Source organism: Tympanuchus pallidicinctus, unplaced genomic scaffold, assembly GCF_026119805.1.
Source record: "Tympanuchus pallidicinctus isolate F22 unplaced genomic scaffold, pur_lepc_1.0 scaffold8, whole genome shotgun sequence".
Lineage (NCBI taxonomy): Eukaryota > Metazoa > Chordata > Aves > Galliformes > Phasianidae > Tympanuchus > Tympanuchus pallidicinctus.
In genome coordinates this window covers 5,734,942-5,758,256 of record NW_026294802.1, presented here as the reverse complement: position 1 = coordinate 5,758,256, position 23,315 = coordinate 5,734,942, and the positions used below count along the sequence as shown (strand labels likewise).

Below are 23,315 nucleotides of genomic sequence, written 5' to 3'. Positions count from 1 at the left end.
TGAGAGATTCCTGTCCAAGGATAGAAAGCATGCGATACTCATTAATAAAAAGTATTAATAATGTCTAAGCTCAGAAGATGAAAGCTTTTTGTTTCCACTACTGTGTAGGAAGGCTGGCCTTTAAAAAATAAGCAATATGATCTTATACTTCAGCCTTAGAAGCTTATCTTTAAGGTCAGTGGCTAATTAGTAGCAACAGAGTTGATACCAGTGTACCTCTGCCCAATAGTAAGCTATATCATATTCAGTATACCTCAAAGAATATTTTAAAGACCTGTGTTTTCTTCTGGCCTGGCTTTTCCTCCTGCTCTCTTTTTCACTATAAAGAGAAGATCTCAAGATCAAAAATCTGACTCCTTTGTGTTGGCTCCATCGTATGTATGAACCTGCAGCTTCTCTTCACTGTGTATGCTCCCATGTGAACATCAGAAATGCTGGTGCAAGCAAACTCTTAGGCTGAAGTAAACAGCCTGAGCACAATCATGTAGCATGCCTTGTTTTGTGCTGTGAAAAGACTGAAAGCCTTTTGAATGAAAATACATGGAGGTAAATGCTGATGATAGCAAGTGCTGTGTCTTGCCATAGTCTGTGCATCCCAGGAGAATGCACAAAAAGCACCAAACTAGTATAACCATCGAAGTGCTGTGCTTCTGACAGTCTGAACACTGCCATGGACTAGTTTACCTAATGCCTATGTGCAGAAAAGAAATTTGCATGTTTCTCCATGCAATTTCTGTACTTTATTCTTAGGGAGAACAAATCTTCCACAAGATTGAGTTGACTGGGTTTGCTAGTTTCTTAAAGTCATTGATGCAACTAAAGTAAAGGAGCTACAGGCTTTGTCCTTTGTTTGATATACAAACTTCTTGCATATCTTTTACAAAAGGAATGAGGTTACTCCTGAGCAGTGAGAGATGTCACTTTGAGACAGAGCAGGAGCCAAGAGAGGAATGCCACTTTTTAGAATTTAGTGAGCACACTGAGGATCAGAAAGGAAAATGGTTGAGGCATGAACAAAAAAAGATCAACTTTTGAAGGTAAGCCAGATGAGCCTCTAGGGAGTACCTAACCTCTTGATCTTGTTATCATGCAGTGCAAGTCTAAGAATTGAAAAAAAATTCTTTCTGCAGGGAAGATTACTGCACAAACAGATCTGTCATAAAAAGAAAAATGAATTTCAAAGTGTACCCCACCCATTTTCCCAAATAACCATCCAAAGGAAAAATATGCCACTATAAATACATTACAGCAGATGGCTGCAAGAAAAGAGCCCACTTTTAAAGATATTTTTAGAAGTGAACAAATTTGTTCAAAACCAGAATGCCACTGAGAGAATCCTCCTGACCTCAGTGAGACAGTGCCTGCGGGCAAAGGCAGGATTTGTCAGAAAATTTACAATGTAAGCAATATTCAGATTCTGTTCTGACAATTCTGACTTCTATTCTAGGTATCCATCTATAATTCAGAATGCACTTGTTTCTTCTAATATGATATTCTGTCCTTGTGCCTACACATTTGTGCTGTTCTGTCTTAACATGCTTCCCTCACCAATGCCCTTTGGACTGCATGTCTGATTTCCTGTAAGCCTTACTTATCCCTCAGGAAAGTACATTCTTCTTTTTATCCCCTAATTCAGAGGTTAGAGAGCTGATCCCAGAAGAAGGAATGGCTGCTTCTGGCTGGGTTTTGTTTTGATTTTACTATTGCTCACAATAGCTGTAATTAAATTCAAAGTGTAAGGAGAGACAAAAGAAACATTTTTTGTTGTGAGCTGATGAAAGGAACGTTCACTAATACCCTGCCAGTGTTTGGAGGAGGAGGTATGTGAAACTTAGAGCGGCAAGTGGGGGAAACAATGAATGCCTTTGTAAGCGAAAAGCAGAAATACATGTCTAGGGGAAAACTACTTTAAAAAGATTTTTCATCTGTTGGAATAGAAGAGAAGCAGAGCTAATCGATTTTACAATATTGGTTATTTGTTTCAGTGTTTGTACATTGTAAGTAAACAAAGTGTGCATTGTTATTTAACTGTTTGTTTTAGTGACAAATATGTGGACAGTAACAGCCAACCAGTGATCAAGCTTAATTTTTCCCTTCTATGAGGAATTTTGCTATCAAGCATTCGAGAAACATGGTAATGGGCATTTCCCATCTTCCAGTAGATTCCCAAAGGCGTATAAACTCACTGTTTGTACCTCACATTTACTCCTCTTTTAAGTTTATTATCCAGCATTTTGATGGTACTTGAAAGTGCAGCCAGTCTGCCAGGCATCTAATAGGGATGGATTCCTATATGTAAATTTATATGTATATTCCTATATGTAAATGATCATAGGCATTGGAGGTTCTTATAAGTTTCATTTGTGTTACTTTGGTGATTAAGATAGCTGCAAATTGGCAGTGATGTGCAGAGCAGTGGAAAGCTGTTCTTTTCAGTCAGACATTAGACTAAACAGAGCTCTGCCTCTAATACAGACATGAGTACATCCCTTTTCAGTGCCACTTTCTCTTGGATCAAAGTCCTGTCACTCAGGAAAAGTTCACTCCCAGAGTTGCAGTACATTGCTGTGAATGTACCTACATGTTTTCCTGTGTCAGACACTATCTGCATCCTCCGTGAGGGGAGCTTTATGTTAGGAACTGCTCTCTTTGTGAACCTCATACAGCTGCGGGACATGGTCAAAATTAATAAGTGATGCAATAGTGAACCTTCAGAGCTTTATCTTTTTTAATTATTTATCTTTTCAGTGTGAAGTAAAGCTTATGCTGCACTTTCTAGTCATGAAAGTATGTGACAGTATGTCCAAAAGCTCTGTCACTTACCTGCTCAATGGAAGGACATAGGAAATCAAATTCCTTGTACATTAATTAATTTTTTCCTGTTTTTTCCATATCTCCAGAGAGAAGACATGAATCTATAGGCACCCATTTCACACTTCAGCAATGCTAAATTTAAGCACTTTAGACTCCACAGTGTAGTTGAGATTCTTTTTTTGACACTGTAGAGCTTCTTAGACGTACTTACTATGGCTAATTGCAGCAGCTCAGGCTAAAGGAAGAGCACATTAATTTAGTCCACATATGACTGAATGCCATTATACTTATCTCATGGGAGGAAATAAAAATGCTTCCACATTCTCACTGGAGACTCTGAAGACTGAGCAGTGTGCAATCACATCTGGGAGGGTGTTGTGCAGTGTTGTGTCATGGTGGCTGGTGAACTCTGATCAAGTCCTTCTGCTCCTCTTGAGGATGTCAAGAGCCAGATGAGCTCTTTTACTGATTAACTTCAAGAACTTTGAGATTAGGTCTTTCAAACTGTGGGGGAATCCTTTGCCACTCTGATTTTATTTTGGATATTGCAGGTTTGTTGTGGAATTTGTCTTCCAATGACCAGCTGAAGCACCTGTTGGTTAAAGAAGCCCTACATATCCTGACAGAAGCTGTTCTCATCCCTTGCTCTGGCTGGCCAGATCGAGATTACCCCAAGTCAAGTGTTTTACCTGACCCTGATATCTTCTACAATGCCACAGGATGCCTGAGGTGAGCACTCAGTTCAAAAGTACCTAAAATAAAGTGATGTTAAAACAGGCCTGCACACATGCGTTTTCTTGCTTACTCTGAACTGAGATGGCACCAAGAGAAGAGTTTGCATACAGGTTGGTAAATAACTAAATTAGGAAAAAAGTCATTTTTGAATCAAAATTATCCACATCCAACTTTTTGCACAAGTTCAGATCTATCAAGGCCAGGCTGCAGCCATGGGGTTGACAAATAGAATTACATTTGTGCATCTACTACTGCAGTCAGCCTCATGAACACGGTAGTGATTAGAACAGAGAAGCATAGTACAAAAGACTACTAAGGTAGACCCACCCCTAAATGACAGAAGTATAAAAGTCATGTCTTTAAAACGGGATACACCTTTAAAAATAACAACCTATTAAAGTGTGGCCCTTTGTATCTCTTGTGAGTTCAAAGTCATTGCACTTCAAATAAAAGCAATTATTGTATCAGAAATATGTCTTTTGTTTACATGAAAGAACAAAGTTTGAAAAAAGTAACGAGTAATGGTACAAGTGACAAGGCATGGACTAAGTTAAACTCCTTTAGTAAAGTAAAATTAACTTTTATCTTTCTTTAATAGCTCAAAAACAAATACAGAGAAACATTAACTACCCATAATAAAATCACTCTGGCTAGTGGTGTTGTCTGTGAAATGAAGTAGATCATTTTTTTTTCATATGAATTTGCTCAAGCTGTTTTGTACATAAACTAGTCTGGTTGGATATGCCACTTTATACCTGCTCCTGCTTTGGACTCCAGAGCCATCTCTTCTGAACAAACTAGCATATAGGGTCACAGAATTATTCTTAGTTTTTATGTGGTATTACTCTTTCTGAGGTTCTTGTAGCAATTTGACACCACTTGGTATATGACAAATAATGAGTAACAGTAGCTGGGTTATTTTAAATCAAAGAAAAGTAGATTCTGAATATACCTAACTCTGTAAAGAAAGTGAGTAGGGCTGTTCTAAAGCTGCAAATGGTTCTATAGCCTTAATGAAAGTCTCTCAAACTGACCTTTGCCCAAAGATACATTGGCTATTTAAAAAAGTATTGTGTCCATGTTCCAGTCCTTGTCATTTTTAAATGATCAAACACTGTGAATTGTAACTGAGAGGAGAGTAAAACCTTGAAAATTCACAGGTAAAGTTGATCTGTAGGATTGTCAGCAGCGAATAGATTTTAATGAGGCTTATATTTGCACAGACCAGAAATCTAGGATTTTTGTATGGAATAATTTGCTTCTCTTTATTCCCAGAATACCACCAGAAGTATTCTTTACTTATGTACTATTTCAAAATAATATATTTGCACAAAATCCATAAGAACAGCATATTAATAAAAAAACAAACAAAAAAACAACTGTGCACAGAGGGAATTATGATTATAATAAAGGTGCTTAAAGAGTAGATTAATGTTCCAGAGTATAAATCTGTAATTAGTCTTCCCTTTTGTAATGCTAACATTTGTTGTGCACGTTGATAAAGTTTATAGCCTGCAGCTTCTATTGCAGAGTAAAAATAGAACTTTGGAGTGCGTACATCATGCATAGTATAGTGCTTAGGTAGAGAAGAATGCCAGAATTTCTTTTCAAAAAGTTGCCTGACAGTCAGCCACAGTCCAACTCTATCACTGTCATCTGACAGGGTGCCACATACTTACCAACCTGTAAATTAAAACTCTCTTTAATAGCATTTCAGGACAGAAAGGGAATCTACATCTAGCAGATAATATTGCAGATGCTGGAATCGGAATGAGTGAACAACCAGAACATTCCTCATTCTACTAACCAGTAACTGCAAGACATACTGTGGAATCCCAAACTTCAGCTGCATGGGTCTGTACATTCACTTGCTGATAAGGAGCTGGATGGATTTGTTAATCCCATTCTCTAGATCTGCTTTTTGTCCTAAAGCTTTGCTTCTGACAGTTTCACATAAACTGTAGGTCACAAAACTTTAGAGATTCAAAATGAAGCTGCGTACAACACAAAATTTAGCACTGACAGAATAAATGATGGTTTTATTCAGTCCTGAAATATGATAAAAATCACTGTGCCCTGAGCAGGTGGAGTAAAGCAAATTGAAAGACTTCGCTGGATATCTGACAAAAGCCAATTAAGTAAAATTTTTCATAGACAAGATAACTCTTGCTGTTTTTTTGCATAACAGTACTGTCTCCTGTTTCAATAGGAATGGATTGGCTAAGTGGAGATATTTAGCCTCCTCTTCCATATGCTTCCTCCAAGTCTGAAAGTGCAAGATGCCAAGAGTGTGCAGGATATATGGTTTTGAATATTATTATACAAATGTTTGGGATGGCTTTTCCTGTGAATTAAAAGGAAGGCTTAGTAGAAGGCTTTCTATTATACTTTGAATACTGATAGTGATCTTGTCATGTTTTTTCCTTGAAATACCTGTTCCAGAAGTTTTGCAGTGCAAGATATTTCCGTTATTCAGGGACAGAACGTGATCTGCTGAAGCTGATGGGAACATTATCCTCGGTGTAGTCTTAAAGGATTGAACTTTACAGCTTTACAGGTTGCACTTCTTCAAAGTTCTTCAAAGTTGGAGCTAATGATTACAATTGCTGAGTTTCATTGGAGTCCTCCTTTAAAACTGCTCTGTAACTGGACTTTTCTGTGGCCCTGTGTACCTTAATTCTTCAAAACTTCTCAGACAGCCATTTTCAGAAAAGTCAGCTAACCATTGCTCATGGTTCCTCAGGAAGTAAAATAGATACAACGCTTCATTTTTCATCACTGTTGTTCTGTGGTCTGTCCAAGCTCTATTTTACCTTTGACAGTGACTCACAGAGACTGGAAAGCTGTAGACTGAGGAAGTGCTATCACTGTACTTTAGACGAGGAGGCTGCATAACCATCTCGTTTTATTTAATCAGAGATAACTAAGGCCAAAGCTCTTACTATTGGTTGAAATTGTAATGGCAGCTCAAGCTAGTAATGGAAGGTTCTAACTGAAGTTATAAAACAAAGGACTAATGATAACAAGCCTTTGAAGCAAAGCCTTTTGCACAGCATTGCCACTCCTTTAGGTTTATTTCTATCCATTCTTATCTTGTGTCTATTCATTAGTCTGTCTGCTCCCCCAGGTCCTGGAAGGAATTTTGTTATTTCCAGAAAGCAGCTTGCAGCCTGGTGCCTAGCATTACTGTGTAAATCTATAGATTCCTTTCCTTCCTTGTTGCAATTTTAAATTGTGTAAGGCATGAAGGGAATACAATTTCCTGAAGTAATTCAGGAACATCACGAAGCAGTTCAGGAGATTGTTGTCACATAATTGAATTAAATTCAAATTACCAGTTTTGGCAGAATGAGTCCCAGGAACAAAAGACACCTTCTTATCAGTAGTGTGGATCACTCACAGCAATGCAAAAGCCTCTTCTGATGTCTGCCAGTAGTGCTGGCTTAAAGGGAAAATCCCTTTCATTTGGTTCAATTTGCAACGTAATTGAACGTGCTGTCATTCTGTTTCTGTGAAAATCATGTTTGATTTTACTATGTTAAAATTCTTTATACTTACCTCACCTGGATCATAAAATATTTCCCAGTAGGGTACTAGCTGATCCTCCATAAAAGACACTGAAACATGGGAAGATGGCTGTGTCAGTCAGATACGGTTACACCGTGCATGGTGTGAGATGAATGAGGACTGCAGATACTTACATGCATGCACTTTAGTATGCAGTACAGTTCGGGCATGTCACCAGGATTGGCATATTTAAGCATGTCAGAAGTCAGAGATGCTTAATGGCTAAATTATATCAAAACTTAAGTTCTCAGTCACTCAAAGGAGAGCATTCCTACAAGCAGCAGCTCTCTCTCTCATGTTGCACGTTCCTAACTATTCAGTACTGATGCGAGGCAGAGGTGTTAGGAATTGTGTAGCACAAGAGGTTTTCTACAACAATATGTCTGATCTTGACTCCAATTCTTTTTTTCCACAGATGTATTTGTTTCAGTATACTCTGATGAAGCTCAGGGAAAACAAACTTGCATAGCAAACTTTAAGATTCGTAGGTAGCCCTGGGATCTCAGCATGAGATTGCCAAGAGCTGCAGTTCTGAGCCAGCCCAGCCCGAAATGGCAATTGCCCATTCGCTCAAGTGGTGGATATTTCAAGGCCTCCAGGAGCTCCACAGGGAGAGAGTTAAACTCCTGAGCTCAGAGGAAGGTGCTACATTTGTCAGGAGACTCAAATCTTGGGAAGGCAAGATTAAGTCAATTTTGAACTTTTCTAAGGAAAATATTGCCATTGTTTCAAAATGATTTTTTTTTTAATATGAATTTACTCCTATATGATGCTACCCAATCCTGAAAATAAAATCTGACCCCATTCAAAGTGGTTGCAACTGTAATTGGACAATCTGGAAAGTAGGTGCTCTTCCCAGTTCACATTGTGGTAATAAGGGGAAAGAGGGAAGAGGAGCACAGCACGGCCATGCAGACACACATAGCGGTGTCTCTGTCTGGATAAACAGTTGAGTGTCAGCAACTCAAGGAAAGCAGTTCAGTGATTCATTTCCTTTGCAGAACAGGGCAGTGCCTCAACTTCATGTTCTGCTTCCTGAGCTATAAAGCTGTTTGCCAACCCATAGTCATGCTAGATGGCAAGTACGAGTGATGGTTTTTCCTTGCACAACCATTCAGAATGATGATAGTTGTCTAAAGTTCAGTGATTTTTGTGCTGTGACAAGATGAAGTGCCATATCAGCTGAAGGTCTTCAGTGGGGGAAATTCCACACTTATCTTTTAATGGTATTTTTAGTCTGTGCACCTCAGAAACTATTTGTGCTATGCACTAGAAGAGCTGTAGCACGTACATGTCTGTCAGCATAGCCATAAACTGTTGAAAGGACGACATGACTCAAATGTGACTTATGTAGGTAAAATTGAATTCCAAAGTGTTGCCATATTGAGGAATCTGAATATTAATTCTGTGATATATAATTCCACAAGAGCATGAATGAACTCATAAATAGGAACCTTATTAACAGTGTGACCTAAAGTAAAGCTGTAATTACAATGCGTTAATATTTAAACTAAATATGTGCTTCCCAGGAGGAGGGGATAAAACTGCATTGGCACTGTGTAGAAAATATCACGTGTATTTTATTATCATAAGCCACGGGAAAGTTTAAAGCTGTGCCTTTCAGGCTCTGTCACCAATAACATTTTAAACTGTTGTGTTTTCCAGTGGGTAAATAAGAGGGTAAAGTAAACTCCCTGAAATTATTTAAAGAACATGACCTTCTTTGTGGTGGATACTAACACTGAGCTGGATTTAATGTTATTTCAAACAAAGCAGGAATGTGATACTGTAGTCAGCCTTTCGGCCAATGGAGCAGCAGGAGGCCAGAATAATGAGGTCGAGATTTATAACTCCAGCATTCCATAATTCAGAGGCCATTCAGTTATAAAAATAATTATACCTCAAAATGAAGTGTTGTTACTTCCCTGATAATCAGTAGCTTATTTTGAGCCAAACTTCAAGCAGGAAGCATGTCCTTAGCTTTTCAAGGGTTTTCAAATGGCTTTCATAATTCATTTTCAAGTTGCACTCAGGTTACCACAAAGCACAGAAATGTGAGCAGAAAGTAGAACATTTAGTGTCTTCTTTTGAGTCTGGAGGAGGCAGACAGCATATGCAGCAGTGCCTGAGCCATTGTAGAACAGCAGAAAGCATCAGCAGAGAGCATCTGGCATTTCCCTCTCTTGGACTGAGCAGTTTCTAGTGGCTTCAGCTTTGTCTTCCTAGGTGCCAGCAGCCAGAAGAATGCTCTCAGAAGCAGCAGAGTGCAGTATGTTTCTTCTTTGTCCCTTCACATCTCCTCTGCTGAACACTGCAGGAGCAACAGGAGGCACATGGGTAGCAGAGGCACTGCACTGAGACTGTGTTTTTAGCTGTGTGGGGAAACTATTCACTGCTAGGAGAACCCAAGTATCTCCACATGTGCATGAGAAAACATTTGACAGAGAATTAGAAAGATTGGATAGAACTCTTCAGAAGACATGCTCTTTCCCACCCTTTCTACATGTTTTCTTCTGCAGGTAACAGAAAACAAATATCAGTAGTAACAGGTCTACTGTCCTCATGAGAATGTGAGACAGAATTGCAAAAGAGCAAACTGAGGAAGGGTGCTCAGCCACTATGTGGACCCTCTGAGAAATGAAGGAAAGCAGAAAAGAGAAGCGCCTTTCCTATGAAGAGGGGAATTCGTTCAGCCTGGGGAAACTTCTGGGGAGATCTCACTGAGATCTTCCAGTACGTTAAAGGGAGCTTATAAACAAGATCAGAGAATGACTTCATACGTGGACTGACAGTGATAGGACAAGGGGGAGTGGTTTTAAACTAAAAGAGGGGTTAGATGTTAGGAAGAAATTCCTTACCCAGAGGGTGATGAGGCCCTGCCACAGGCTGCCCCATCCGTGAAGGTGTTCAAGGCCAGTCTGAATGTGGCCTTGGGCAGCTGATCCCTTACAGCCCAAACCATTCTGTGACTCTAAGAGCTCCCCACTGGCAGTAGAAGATTCAGTATTCTCACACTGCTCAGCTGGCAGTGACTACAGTCACTGGACACCTTGCGCTGCATTACTTGTCTGCTCGCCTTGAGCTCAATCTGCAGGCTCAGCTTTCTTTCCCTTCCTTCTAGCAGCCCATGGGGTGTCTGGCGAATTTGGTCCCGTGGCTGAAATCAATCATCTTCAAGTTGAGAAAGTTGGGTTTACTCTGCGGTTAGTTTACAAGCACAAAAATGAACGTAGGCAATAAAGAAACAGCTGTTCCCTGTTTTCCAGAAATGTTATAGTTTGTGTGTAGATGTTGCTAAAACTCTTAGAACTTATGTCTGTTGGTGGGTGATCAAGATTGACTTGGTTTAGGTAAATGTTAAAAGAAGACTTTTTTTGAAAGGAAGTTTTCACAAGTACTTTTCGTCTGGTAGTTTGACATAGCCAATGTCACAGATATTAAAAACACAGCTTAAAGTGGAATATTTGGGGGAAGAAAACGTTCAGTTTGTTTGTTTAGAGATTACATCGAGATGAAGACTGGAATGGAGGCATGCCTTATCCATCTAAACACAACAGCTTGTTTTAATTTGTTATTTATTATTGTCTGGGAATGCACTAAAATTGAAGTTTTATTTAACAGTCTCATATTATTGTACAGCCCCACGGAAAAGAAGCAGTCATCCTTAACTTCGCTATTTTAAGGTTTATCTGGAAAAGTTTGTCAGAGAGGCACTAGAAAATATCTTCAAGTAAATTTCTTCTTACCAGTGTATTTCTTCCTCACAGAAACATGAGCTCTGCTGGCCCAGAAGGAAGGAAAAAGATGAGAGAGTGTGACGGTCTGATTGATTCTCTTGTGTATTATATTCAAGGAGCTATTGCAGACCACGAGCCTAATGACAAGGTATTCTTCAAGACACTTTTCCTATGGGAAATCACTGAGAGCAAGTTTTTGTTTTAAAACCAGTGTTCAGAAAGAGTTGTGATGTAGCTGCCAAATTTATACTTATTTCCAATGCTTTTAGAACTGCTACCAAATGTGAACGTTCAAAAAGAAGCTTTTGAAAGTGTTTTTTATCCTGCTGTCTAAAATAACAACATACCTTGGCTTTAGGAAAACAGTCTTAAGGATCTCTCACCACAGAGAACTAGAAGCTTTTAAAGGTTCAGATATTACTTTTTTTGCTTGTCTAAGGGAGCTAGCTAGCTAGAATCATAGAATCATAGAATCATAGAATCACCAAGGTTGGAAAAGACCTAAAAGATCATCCAGTCCAACCGTTTGCCTATTACCAATAGCTCCCACTAAACCATGTCCCTCAACACAACATCCAGCAAGTTTTAAAGAATCAATATCTGAGTACTTTCCTAAATAGGAAATGCTATATGTCTCTTAAGAAATGCGGAACCTAAATCTGCCTGGCAAAGTAATTAGAAGTTTACATCACTTAGAATAGAATTAATTTTCCTACATTTTTTTGTACATTAAGCATTCAGCCTATGCCAGTAACTGCAAGGATGTGGACAATTCCAAAAGACAGGTTTTCTCCTTCTCTTCGTCCCAGTGCTGACTGCAGATGAACATTGCTTAGACTAGATGTTTGTCTTTTAGCTGGGTGAAGTTAGGTGAGAAGACCAGCAGCCACTTACGAGGTTAACCATAGCTTGTGAGGCACTTCTGATGTGCCTGCTATAACTTGTGCTGTGTAGTGGTAATTACTGTGTATTTGTAGCTCTTTCCTGGGATTAGTTACTTGATCTTCTCCACCTCCTTGCATTCAGAGCCAGTAGCTCCAGGGAGAATCCAGCACACAACACTTGTGTCAAGAGCTCCCTGCTGCATTTTGTCCTAAAACCATTCATCCCCTTTTTTACTTTCAAAAAGTGAAGAACTGGTAATGAAACTATTTGCCGCTGAACTCATCATTCAGAAATTGTCAACCTGACCTCAGTCATGCTTAGTATCACAGAATCGTAGAATCGTAGAACCGTAGAATCATAGAATCATAGAATCATAGAATGGCCTGTGTTGAAAAGGACCTCAAAGATCGCCTAGTTTCAACCACTAAGCCATGCACAGGGTCACCAACCACTAGACCAGACTGCCCCAAGCCACCTCCAGAAAGGCACATCTAATTTTTTTCTTTTTTTTTTCAATGGCATTCTACCACAGACACAAAAAATGTGCTGTATCCTTTGGAAAGATACAAAGCTTTCCTTTTGCTGACACTGACTAGGTGTATATGTGTTCATCACTGCTCTTAAGCTTCTGTGCATTCCTTGGCACGCTTCTGGTCTGTACCAAACAGCACGTGCCCAAACAAATCCCAGGTACATTCAGGAATTATAATGTCCCAGGATCATTTCCAACAGATATGGACCATGCTCTGAATGCAAGCCTTGTGTGCCAGTTGGCCTGAGTGCTTAGGAACATCTCAGGACATGTTTAATTTCTCAGTGTAAAAGCAGGCTTGTGGCATGAAAACTGGCTCTTCTTTAAACCATTATAAACTCTGCAGTTAATTGTTTAAGATCCAAAAATGAAGTTCCTTGTCTATACATGTCCCTTCAACACATGCCATTGCTTCCAAATTCTCTATTCTTTTGTTATTTTAGGCCACAGAAAACTGTGTGTGCATTCTTCACAATCTTTCCTACCAACTAGAGGTAGAACTTCCTGAAAACTATGCCCAGAGCATCTATGTACAAAGAAGAAATATTTCTACCAATGATAGAACACCAGGCTGTTTTGGAACACGGAGCAGAAAAGTGAAAGAGGTAAAGCACATGCTTTGTTACATCTCATTTTCTTAATCAGTTGTAGCAACTTCTGGAGAATATAAGGCTGTGATCTAATTAGGTTGCTTCTCTGTTGGTGACGCATCTGGTAATGTGACACTCACCCTCAAAATGTGAAGTTATCCATAGCCTTTTCTGACATCCATTATCTTATTAGATGTCTGATGGAACAAATGACAAAACAATTCAGTTTCATTAGTTGAGAAATAGTGCCTCTCAGCTTCATTACCTGATGGACCTAACTGGTGTCTGCACCACGTTCAGCAATTGTGCAAGTGTCCTACCGATGACTGGATATTGTGGCAGTTTCACAAATGGAATTAGCACACGGGGATTTGCCTCCTCTGTGGCTTGCTGGCTTTCAGACTTCTTATTTTGATGCTGTGTGGTTCAGATCCAAATATTCTGGCAAATGGAATTGCTAAAGAGAAAAACAGGTACCAGGGATGGGGAAAGGGAAATAAAAGGATTTGTGCTTCTCCCCCATCCATGATTTTTCCTGGAGTCTGTTCTTTCTCCTGTTCCATCCAGAGTGCAGCTTTAGCATACTATTTCTCCTTCAGCTCAGCCCCCAATGTCAATAGCTAAAGATGGAAGGCATCTTCCCCTTCACCTATCTCCCATTTTCAGATTGAATGGTCAGTACAGTTAAATACTGGAATTTTACAGGTTGCCATTACTGTTCACAACTTGATACTTGCTGAGGAGCTTAAAACTGAAAGGAGTGTGAACATGGATCTTGTAGTCATCAGTAGCATAATTTCAATTCATGCAATAAAATCAGACCTGTTCTTAGACTATGAATGTTAGGAAAAATGTAATTATTGCAAATTAAACATACTTTAATCAGTCATCAAACAGATCCATATTCCTATGATAAGAAGACTGTAGTGCTGTGAATGTGAGTGCTCTTGGCTATGTGTTATCAAATACCAGGATCATCTCTCCTAGAGAATACATCCCTATTTCTCCACATCAGATTACTTCAGATTCATTCCCCGAATCATCAAAGATAAGAAATGTTCTCACACATGAGCCGATTGGTAAAAATTCTTGTTCCATCATAACCTTCCAATTGCCATGCTTCAACTCGTGATTGATAATAGATCTTGGGATACTATGTACAAGTACTTTTTAACCAAAATCCTAACATATGATAGTAAAAATGAAAGTGTTCTTTACTTTCAAATGCAGTCCTTGATCTAGCTAACAAAAATGGTAATGAAAACAAGGAAATAAATATTTATCTTAGAAAAAGAACTTGAATCAGCTTTTAATTTATTTAATTTGATTATTAAAATATCAGCGATAATAAAACAATAAATGTCTGTCTTAAAATAACATTCACTTTCATTCTCATGAAAATTCTCTGTAGTGAGCTATGCAGAATCATCTGTCATAGAGTTACAAAATTGCTTGTTTAGACTGTGATGCATTATGTCATTACTGATTGTAACAGCTGATCTGTTCACATGTTTAGAAGCAGCAGGACACCCCGCTACCCGAGGAAAAGAGCAATCCCAGAGGTGTGGAATCACTCTGGCATTCCACACTGATTAGAATATATCTCTCCTTGATAGCAAAGAGTACCAGAAACTATACCCAGGAAGCATCCCTGGGAGCTCTTCAAAACCTCACAGCTGGTACTGGACCAGTAAGTCAGCTTTTTTCTTTTTCTTAAATAGTTCTTGATGTAAATGCATAGAATTTAGGGCTGCAGTTGCAACATGCTCACAGCATGGAGCTGATAACTACAGGCAAATCACTGGCTTCCAGACACAATCAATGAAATCAAAGAACTTTGAGGAGAATGTCATAACCAGCACCGCAGATATTTCCTGCTTGGCAGATAGGAGGATCACTTCTTTTTACTTTGTGTCCACATCTGGAATTTGCTAATTCGTTGCACAGTGAGGATAAGTTGATGCTAAAAGAGTGGGGAAAAAAAGTGGATTTGTGGAACAAAATCAGTCCCATGGAGAGAGGAATTCTCTGGCACTGTTACACATCCCTTTCATGGTTTAGAAATTGATGACCTATATTATGTTCTGAATGAGGAACTGCCCAAACAGCATGTGGGAAATAGTAGGCTTGAATTTCTTTTATATCACCTTCCTCTTCTGTTTCACCTCCTACCTAGCTCCAGATCTAAACTGCCTTAAATGCAAAGAGCCTACTGCTGTTGTGTCTGAGGCTATATATTCATGGTAACAACACATTCTTGCCAAATGCTTTTATAACAGATGCCGTTTTCAGTGGCCCAGACTGTTGTTCGGAAGGCAAATGGCCTTCCAAGTATTCGAACTATGCTGCATGTAAGCCACCCAGCAGTAAAGAAGACAGCAGTCTCGCTGCTCAGGAACTTGTCTCGCAACACCTCCCTGCAAAATGACATAGGTGAGCAAAGACTACTGTTATCTCCTGGGCTTTCTTTCTCGGCTTTCCTTACTTCAACCTTTCCTTCTTTAAAAAAAAAAAAAAATTACAAAAAAACTGGTACGTGAATTTTATCAGTAATTTAGGTTGATTGATTTATTGTATGGGATTGAAAATAAAGGTTTTGTCTAAAAATGACTCTAACCTCAAGGTTTTTCAACACTGTGTATTCCTCATCAGATACTTCCAGTGATGTTACATTCAAAGTAGTAAAATATGCATAGATTTGAACAAAGGTTTTCTTCCACTTTAAATAGGGTAAAGGTAAGAAAATGCAGAGTTCTGTGCTGCCACAACTATGTAATAGAACATCTCAGGTCATTCTAGCAAAGATCTTCTTGTAGACATTCTTCTTTCTTCTTGTAGACATAAAACTTTGCAAGCTACTGCTTCCACAGTTTCTCTGCATAACTTTTTTGAGAAGTTAGAAGATTCTACAGAGAAAACAACCAATTATTTCTGGAGGGTATTATTTATAAAATGTTATAATTATTTTCACATCAGAAGCCATTTCTGTTCCAAGTATTTTCATTTTACTTAATTTATATTTGAATATTCTTCCTACTGATAGGATAAAGTGAATTCACATCATTCATTGCCCTTTTCTGTATTCCTGCTGAAGAGAGAAGAGGAAACGACAGGCATAGAGCTGATTTATGGAATGAATTAGCATCCAGAATTCTGCAGAACAGTCTTCTGGTCACTGATTAATCCTTAGAGAGCGTTCCTTATTAATGAAAATATAACAATATGTTGTTAGACTGATTTCAAGAGGATAATGCATAGGGTGTTAAAAATTACAAGTGTTGAATCCTCCAGAAACATAGGAATTAGCCTGAGAGGAAGAGGTCAGGTTTTTCTTAGGGAAAAACAATCTATGAAAGAACGTGGAAAAGGCAGAATAGCATGAAGCTCTGGAGAAAGGTGCTTAAACTTCACTGTTGTTTATTGCTTTACCCACAGTAATGAAAATGGGGGGAATTTCAGATGAACCTTTCCTCAGTGAAAAGGAGTTCTTTTTGACTGATGTGTGGATTCAAGTCAAACTCTCCAATCATTTTGGCCAAAGGAAAGGAAGGACATAATTTTCCTAGATAAAAGCGATTCTTTTCAGCAAGCAAAATTAATGTTTGATTTCAAATTGAGATAAGTTTCATATAAAACATATCTGGAAATAAAATGATTTTCAGACTTCCTGAAAACCTCCTTACTTGATTTACCAACAGAAAAAAAAAAGGACTATCATGTTGGACATAATTGCTTTGTCTGATATTTATCATAGCAGGTGGCTTATTCAGTTTTAAAGAACTCTTTATCTTAAATGTATGTAATTTAATCTCACTGTAAACTAACTTTGTCACAACCTAGTGGAAAGAACAGAAGTCAGAGTGAGGAAAACATTCTCAGTACAAGAGGCATGCTGAGTGTAGAGGGCCAGTATGGCCTCACACTGAATAATTCCTTCCCCAAATGCTTGCAGCTAATTCCCAGTGCTGCTTCTTACATCAGAAGCAGCTGCCTGCAGCCTGTTGCTGACTGCTGTAGTCTTTTCCATCAACTCTGAACATGGACCACTCCATATGGCATAGTCCTCCACATTGTCCCAGTCCTCACAATATGCATACAACATACACAATATATATGGCTGGTAGAGTCATCTACAGTGTGGTCAAAATAGTGAAGTGTTCTTTGAGTAGGAGGAGACCTCCAAGTATGACATTCTTCTTAAATATAAATAACTTAGGTTCAATGTGTGCATCCTCCTATAGCCTACAATTGTCAAATGCAACATTAAAATCAATGCCTTTCTCAGTTTGTGATGTACTACTAAATCCATGTTTACCTACAGACACGCACATTTCCTCAGGAGGTGGTAGCCTCCTGCTTTCACACACCTAAGGACTTCATTGCAGTACACTAAGTATTAATGTATTGTGCATAAGAAGCAAAACATACACTGTACAATTTCATGTGGATGCAGTTACCTAACTGGGGGAATATAATGCAGCTATGAAATCATTACTCTTTTCGGGGAGCACACAGCACTGTGATAGATAGTAATGGGAGGACTAATGTCTCATAGGAGTCCTAGGTAAGTAGTAATGTAGTAATGTTACTAACAGACAGTAAGTAACGGAGTTTTCTGTCTTCCAACTTCTAGCTAGAGAAGTTTTGCCAGATTTGGTCTCGATACTTCCCGACTACGTCCCAGGGTCTGATATTGCTTGTGAAACCACAGCTTCAATCTGCTACACCTTATACAATTTGACACAGAGCAGTTCTCACAATGCACGGCTTCTCCTAAATTCTGGTGGCCTGCCAAAGATCATTGCCATCAGCATGAACGACAGGTAAGATGGTTGAGAAGCCTTCCCCTCTCCTCCCTCCTTTCCTTCAGGAAAAAAAAAAAAAAAAAAGAAAGAAAGAAAGAAAATGCAACCTTTTCCACTTGGGAGAAAAATACTGCATCTTAAGGTACAGGATAGATTGAAAGTGATGGCAGTATGAACAGAATTACATATATTAGAAAACAAAGAAAAATATCTTGTAAAATCTGTTCCATCCACAAAGGAATGTGCTGTGTTCCAGTTCTTTAAATACCATCTCCAAAGATGAAGGCACGTTATCTATATTCTCATATATATAGTGCCAGGCTATCAGATTGTATCTGTCCCCAAAACAGTTTGTTTATTTCCTGTCCTTTGTAACACAGCTCGGATAACTTTTAAACTTTAGCACAGGAGTACATTTTGTAGAAAAGATAGAGCTGTATGTAAAAATTATGTATAGAGTTTCATTACAGGTATAAGACCTGAATTTTCTTTAATAATTCTTTAATATTTAATCACATGCAACCAACATTTAATCAAAATAGAATAATGATTTATGAATAGGAGTAATTATTCTGTTTGCCTTCTTCTCTTTTTACATAAAGAAAGAAGAAATTCATCTCAGTAAAGGAGGCCTAATTTTGTGTAACTAATGAGACATTTTAACTGCTGGGAAGATCATTCAGAATTATTCTGAGGTGCAATTTCTCAACTGAATTTGGATACTATGACATGTGCTGCAAGTTTAAGTCTATAGAGTACTTAATTTCTCTCTAATTTTGATGAATAAATGAAATGGAAATGTATGTTTCATTATCTTTAGTAATCAGGACAGCGTGAGATTGCTAGAATACCTAAAGAACAAGAAAGCATCATTTGGAAGGACAGAGACAGAAAAATCTATGAGGTTATAATATCTTAAGTCTCTACATACACTGTGTTTAAGAAGTGGGAATTTAACTGTATTTTATCATTCTTTTTACAAAATTTCAGTAACATGTTCAGCAAAGCTAGTAAGGCTGCTTCAGTCCTCCTCTACTTCTTGTGGTCACATACTGATCTCCACAATGCTTACAAAAAGGTAAGACCTGTCTTATAGCAAAGACATTTAATTTGTCATTTCAGTTGTAGATCCCTCTCATTTGTTCCCTGTGGCCCTTAGCACTTCTGTAGTGTTTCCTGATAAGATTTCAAGGGGTGATTGAATTTGGCACTTCTCTCACTTGTGTGTAGCAGGGCCAGCAGGTCAGGGGAGATATTTCTCCCTTTCTACTCTGCTTTGAAGGGACCCCACCTGCAATACTGCATTCAGTTCTGGGGCCCTCAGCCTACAAGGGACGTGGACCCATTGAATCAGGCCCAGAAATGAACAACAAGGATGATGAGAGTCTTGGAGAACCTCTCCTATGAATATGTGCTGAGAGAGTAGGGGTTGTTCAGCTTGAGAAGAGATCGCATTGCAGCCTTCCAGTACCTAAAGGGAGCCTACAGGGAATCTGGAAGAGACGCTGTTGGGAAGAGTAGTAATTGTACAAGGGATAATACTTTTAAATTAAAAGAGGATATATTTAGATTAGATATTAGGGAGAAGTTCTTCACTCAGAGGGTGGTGAGGCACTGGAATGTGTTGCCAGAGAACACGCTCATCCCTGGAGGTGTTCAAGGCCAGGTTGGATGGGGCCCTGGGTAACCTGATCTAACAGTAGGTATCCCTTGCCTATGGCAGGGGTTGGGAGTTGGATGATCTTTAAGATCTCTTCCAACCCAAACCATTCTATGATTCTGTGATAGTGCTGCACAAGCAATGAATGCTCTTCAATTTGCTTACCAGTGTTTGTATTCTCTCCCTTTCTGGTTTTGTATGCACTAGCAAACTTTATCAATAGTGTTGCTAGAGCAGTCAGATAGTGAGAAATGATGCTTAGTAGATACATACCCACCACTGACCAAACCAGTCTGACACAGAGGGCATAAGTTGCCAGAAAAAGCAAAGGAAGGGCAGAACAGCTTCTTATTTTAAACCCAGTCTTATTCTCCTTGTTCTCTGTGCCGTCTGTAAGCCCACGTGTCAGTTACATTCAAACAGAAAGGTACAGCCAGGGGAAGGTGTGGCAAACATATACTGTCATAGTCAAAATCAAACAAAACATGACCAGCGTGAGTCAGCCAAAACCAACAGAACAGCTTGTTTCTTTCCTTTTGAGGCTCTGTACCTCCTTTTTCCAAGCACAGCTGGGTTGACTTCAACTTGTCTCCAGCCTGTATTTCAAACTGTTTTCATTCCTTATTTACCTGCAGCACAGGGTATCTGTCACCTAGAATTCCCAATAACCTAAAACTATGCTATTTTCAGGCTCTTGCTTTTAGCATATGTATGTTAGCCAGTTCGCTTCTTAACAGAGGAACAATGAAACTGGAGTCTCCTGGATTCAAAAAAAAGAATAAGAAAAAAAGCACAACAGTAAGAACTGTAGATTTTTTGTTTGAAATTTGATCAAGAAAATTACTTCGCTTATTATCTCTTTACAGTCTTTCATCATACTCAGCAGTATGTTGCCTTACAAACAAGAAGACTGTATTCAAGAATAAGGGTGCTTGAATCATGCAGTAATTCATGATGGCAGGAATTTTCTGAAGCCTTTGTTATTCTGGATGTAGATAAAAGATATATTTGTCCAATCTTATTTTTATAAAATGCTGATTACTTGCTGTTTCCCTGTAAATCAGTACCCAAAGAGATACCAAGTGTAGCACTGAAAGCTGCAAGCCACCTAATGTCTAGATGTTTTTGAAAAGTCAATCTAATAAGCAACAGAAATTACTTGATCAAGTGAGATTGATACAATTATGAGGCATTATGGCATTGTCCTATACTCTTCATTTGTATAGGGTTAATCTCAACTGACATTAGTCATCTAAGAGTTATGAGTCTGTAGAGCTGGAGCCAGAGGAATAGGCAGCAGAAAGAGTTAAGAAACTCCTGGCAGTGATTCATACTATCATAGGGCTATTCCAGATTGTAGGAGACTTAAAAAGATCACTGAGTATAACTCCTGCCTCCACAAGGACCACCGAAAATCCAAACCCTATGTCTGATAGTGTTGTCCAAATGCTTCCTGAATTCTGGCAGCCTGTTCCATGCCCACTGACCTCTGGTGCAGAACCTTTTCCTAATCCCCAATCTGACCCTCCCCTGACACAGCTCCATGCCATTCCCTCAGCTCCTGCCACTGTCACCAGAAAGAAGAGATCAGTGTTTGCCCCTCCACTCCTCTCACAAGGAATCTGTAGAATTCTTAGACTGAACTGAGTTACTCTTGGGAGATATCTCTTCAGTCTCTGGTGACTGCAGAAGACTCTACCTCGACCCTTGCTATGGCTCAAGACCTATCTTTTAGGCAGGTGAACCCTTGCAGTGTCGACACCGAAGATAATGAATTATTCTTTCTTTTATTCCAAAGGCTGATTTTAAGAAGACAGATTTTGTCAATACCCGGACCACAAAAGCCTATAACTCACTTAGAGATTGAATCAGATCATAACATCACAGAAGACATCTATTGATTAGTGTAACTGTTCTCATGCGGCTGGTATTCCTGTGAATCGAGAAGTATCTTGGAAAAAAGAGGCTGATTTGTAGACTTGAATGACTTGTGATAGCTGTCCTGTGTTTTTAATTTTCACCACATTGTTGTCACCATAGATCAGTATATGAATAACCAAAAATGGATTCCTCGGGACATTTGAGGTGACATTTCATCTAGGTTTACCACTACTTGGAGTTTCAGAAGACTGCCTTTAGTCTAGAAGACATTTATACACAGAGGTTTAAAATGCTGATTGGCAGCAAATACTTTTCAGAATGTTTTATACAGGTTGTTTTCAACAGAGGGTAAGCATCAATTGCACTGCTCAGGACATAGTAATTTTTCACCCTTTTGTTTTTTCACATATGCTAAACAAGAATCTCCAGACCCTGTGAGTATGCACAAGAAGCTGTTTCACTACCTGCATTATAAAAGCACTAAGGGAGTTAAAATGAGTATTTTTATATTACTTGTATTCATGTGCTCACTGGTTCTTAAGCCTCTTTCTTTCGAGATCTCATTAGCAACAGCAATAAAATTGATTTTACATAGATCTGGTTATGCCTGGCTCTCATCATGCTCCTTTATATGGCTGTTGGAATTGATAACTGTGTCCAAAAAGGGTTTTATCTAGATACGGTATGTCAGACACTCTGGGCTGATCCGTCACTCTTTGCTAATTGCTGGTGATTCAGTGATTATTTCAAGAAAATCACATTTTCAAAACAATCCTGTTGATTAAATGTTGTAAAAGGAGTGGAGTCTTGTCTTTATTTTTGAAGAGAAAAATACATGAAATTAGGAACACTGCTGCTTAAGGAATGCATCTGATCCTGCTTCATACTCTCCTTGTTAAAATCATCATCCTCCCTACAGCAAATACCTGCAGTGTGATAACAGAAGGATTATGTCTGCACATGTGGGAATAGGTAACAAGAGACAAATTCCTAAGCACATGAAGACTGTTCCTATGATATGATCGTAGGAGATGAAAAGGAAGCATTAAAACTCTTTTCTATACAATATTCATCTCAACAAACCAGCATTTAGATTGTCCAGATAAACCAATTGGAAATAAACACATAAATACATACAGCCGTGTGGTTTGGATTCCGAGTTGACATGATCTGCCATTATTCTACAAACCAGAGGAGCTAAGCTATGTTGATGGCACCCACAACTGGCATATGCATTCGCAAGCCCTCCTGCAAGAATGGAGCCTGTGTGGTGTCCCCCACCACAAACTGCTGGCGCAGGAGCTTTTGCAGCTGTTCCAACCCAGAAAGGGATGTGCAATCCTTTAAGACCTCACAGAGGAGAGGTCCACTCATTTCAACACTTCTGCTCAAAGGTTTAATCCCTACCAGAAACTTAGAACCAGCAGACTGTGACGTTGCATTGTGTCCAAATATATTTCTGGATATTGGAGCTAAATTATGCTTGGAGATGCACACAGTTCTTGCAGAGTTGCCAGGAAGTCACACACATGCATTTAGAACAAAACAGCCTGGAAGTTAAACAACCAACCCTGTTTTTCCAGCAGAGGTCATTTTCACAGGTCTGTTGGTCCTTCACGTTTGCTTTGAGTAACTCAAATCAAATGCGTTCCTGTAGGAGGTTTTAAAAATACTATTGTCTTTTAAGAGATCATTTCCAAAATACTCCAAAAGTCCAAAAACAACACAGAGGAAGGGAACTTACAGCACATCATGTGGGGGACAATGTTTTTATAAGTTTTTTAAATATGACAGAAAATGGGCAATTAAAGTCTAACTTTTTCTTTCAACTTGTTAACCCAAGTAATGCTGCATGTACCATGAATGAATAAACACCTGGAAGACTGGATAAATCTACTTTCACTGCCCCAAAAGTAGCGGTAGTGAAAACTGATACACAAAGAGCAAACATGAAGACAGAGTGGCACTGAAATGAAGAACTGCAGTCTGAAAATCAGGGAGGAGACTTCTAGAAATAATCAAGAACTGGTTTTATTCTGTGAAAGTCACACAATAATAAAACAACAATGCTGTGCATTTGCAGAAGTTCTGCTTAGACTAACTTTTAGT

At 38.9% G+C, this 23,315-nt stretch overlaps 1 protein-coding gene across 1 annotated transcript in view; it reads left to right on the top strand.

Moving 5' to 3' along the window:
• Positions 1 to 22,005, top strand: part of PKP2 (plakophilin 2) — a 41,822-nt gene extending 19,817 nt beyond the window's left edge. Inside the window, 8 exon segments of the mRNA XM_052669400.1 lie at positions 3,366 to 3,543; positions 10,884 to 11,001; positions 12,714 to 12,875; positions 14,377 to 14,550; positions 15,140 to 15,293; positions 17,494 to 17,683; positions 18,656 to 18,743; positions 21,124 to 22,005. Of these exon segments, the coding sequence (XP_052525360.1) occupies positions 3,366 to 3,543; positions 10,884 to 11,001; positions 12,714 to 12,875; positions 14,377 to 14,550; positions 15,140 to 15,293; positions 17,494 to 17,683; positions 18,656 to 18,743; positions 21,124 to 21,192 (1,133 nt within the window). The 3' untranslated portion in view covers positions 21,193 to 22,005.
• Positions 22,006 to 23,315: the final 1,310 nt, after the last annotated feature.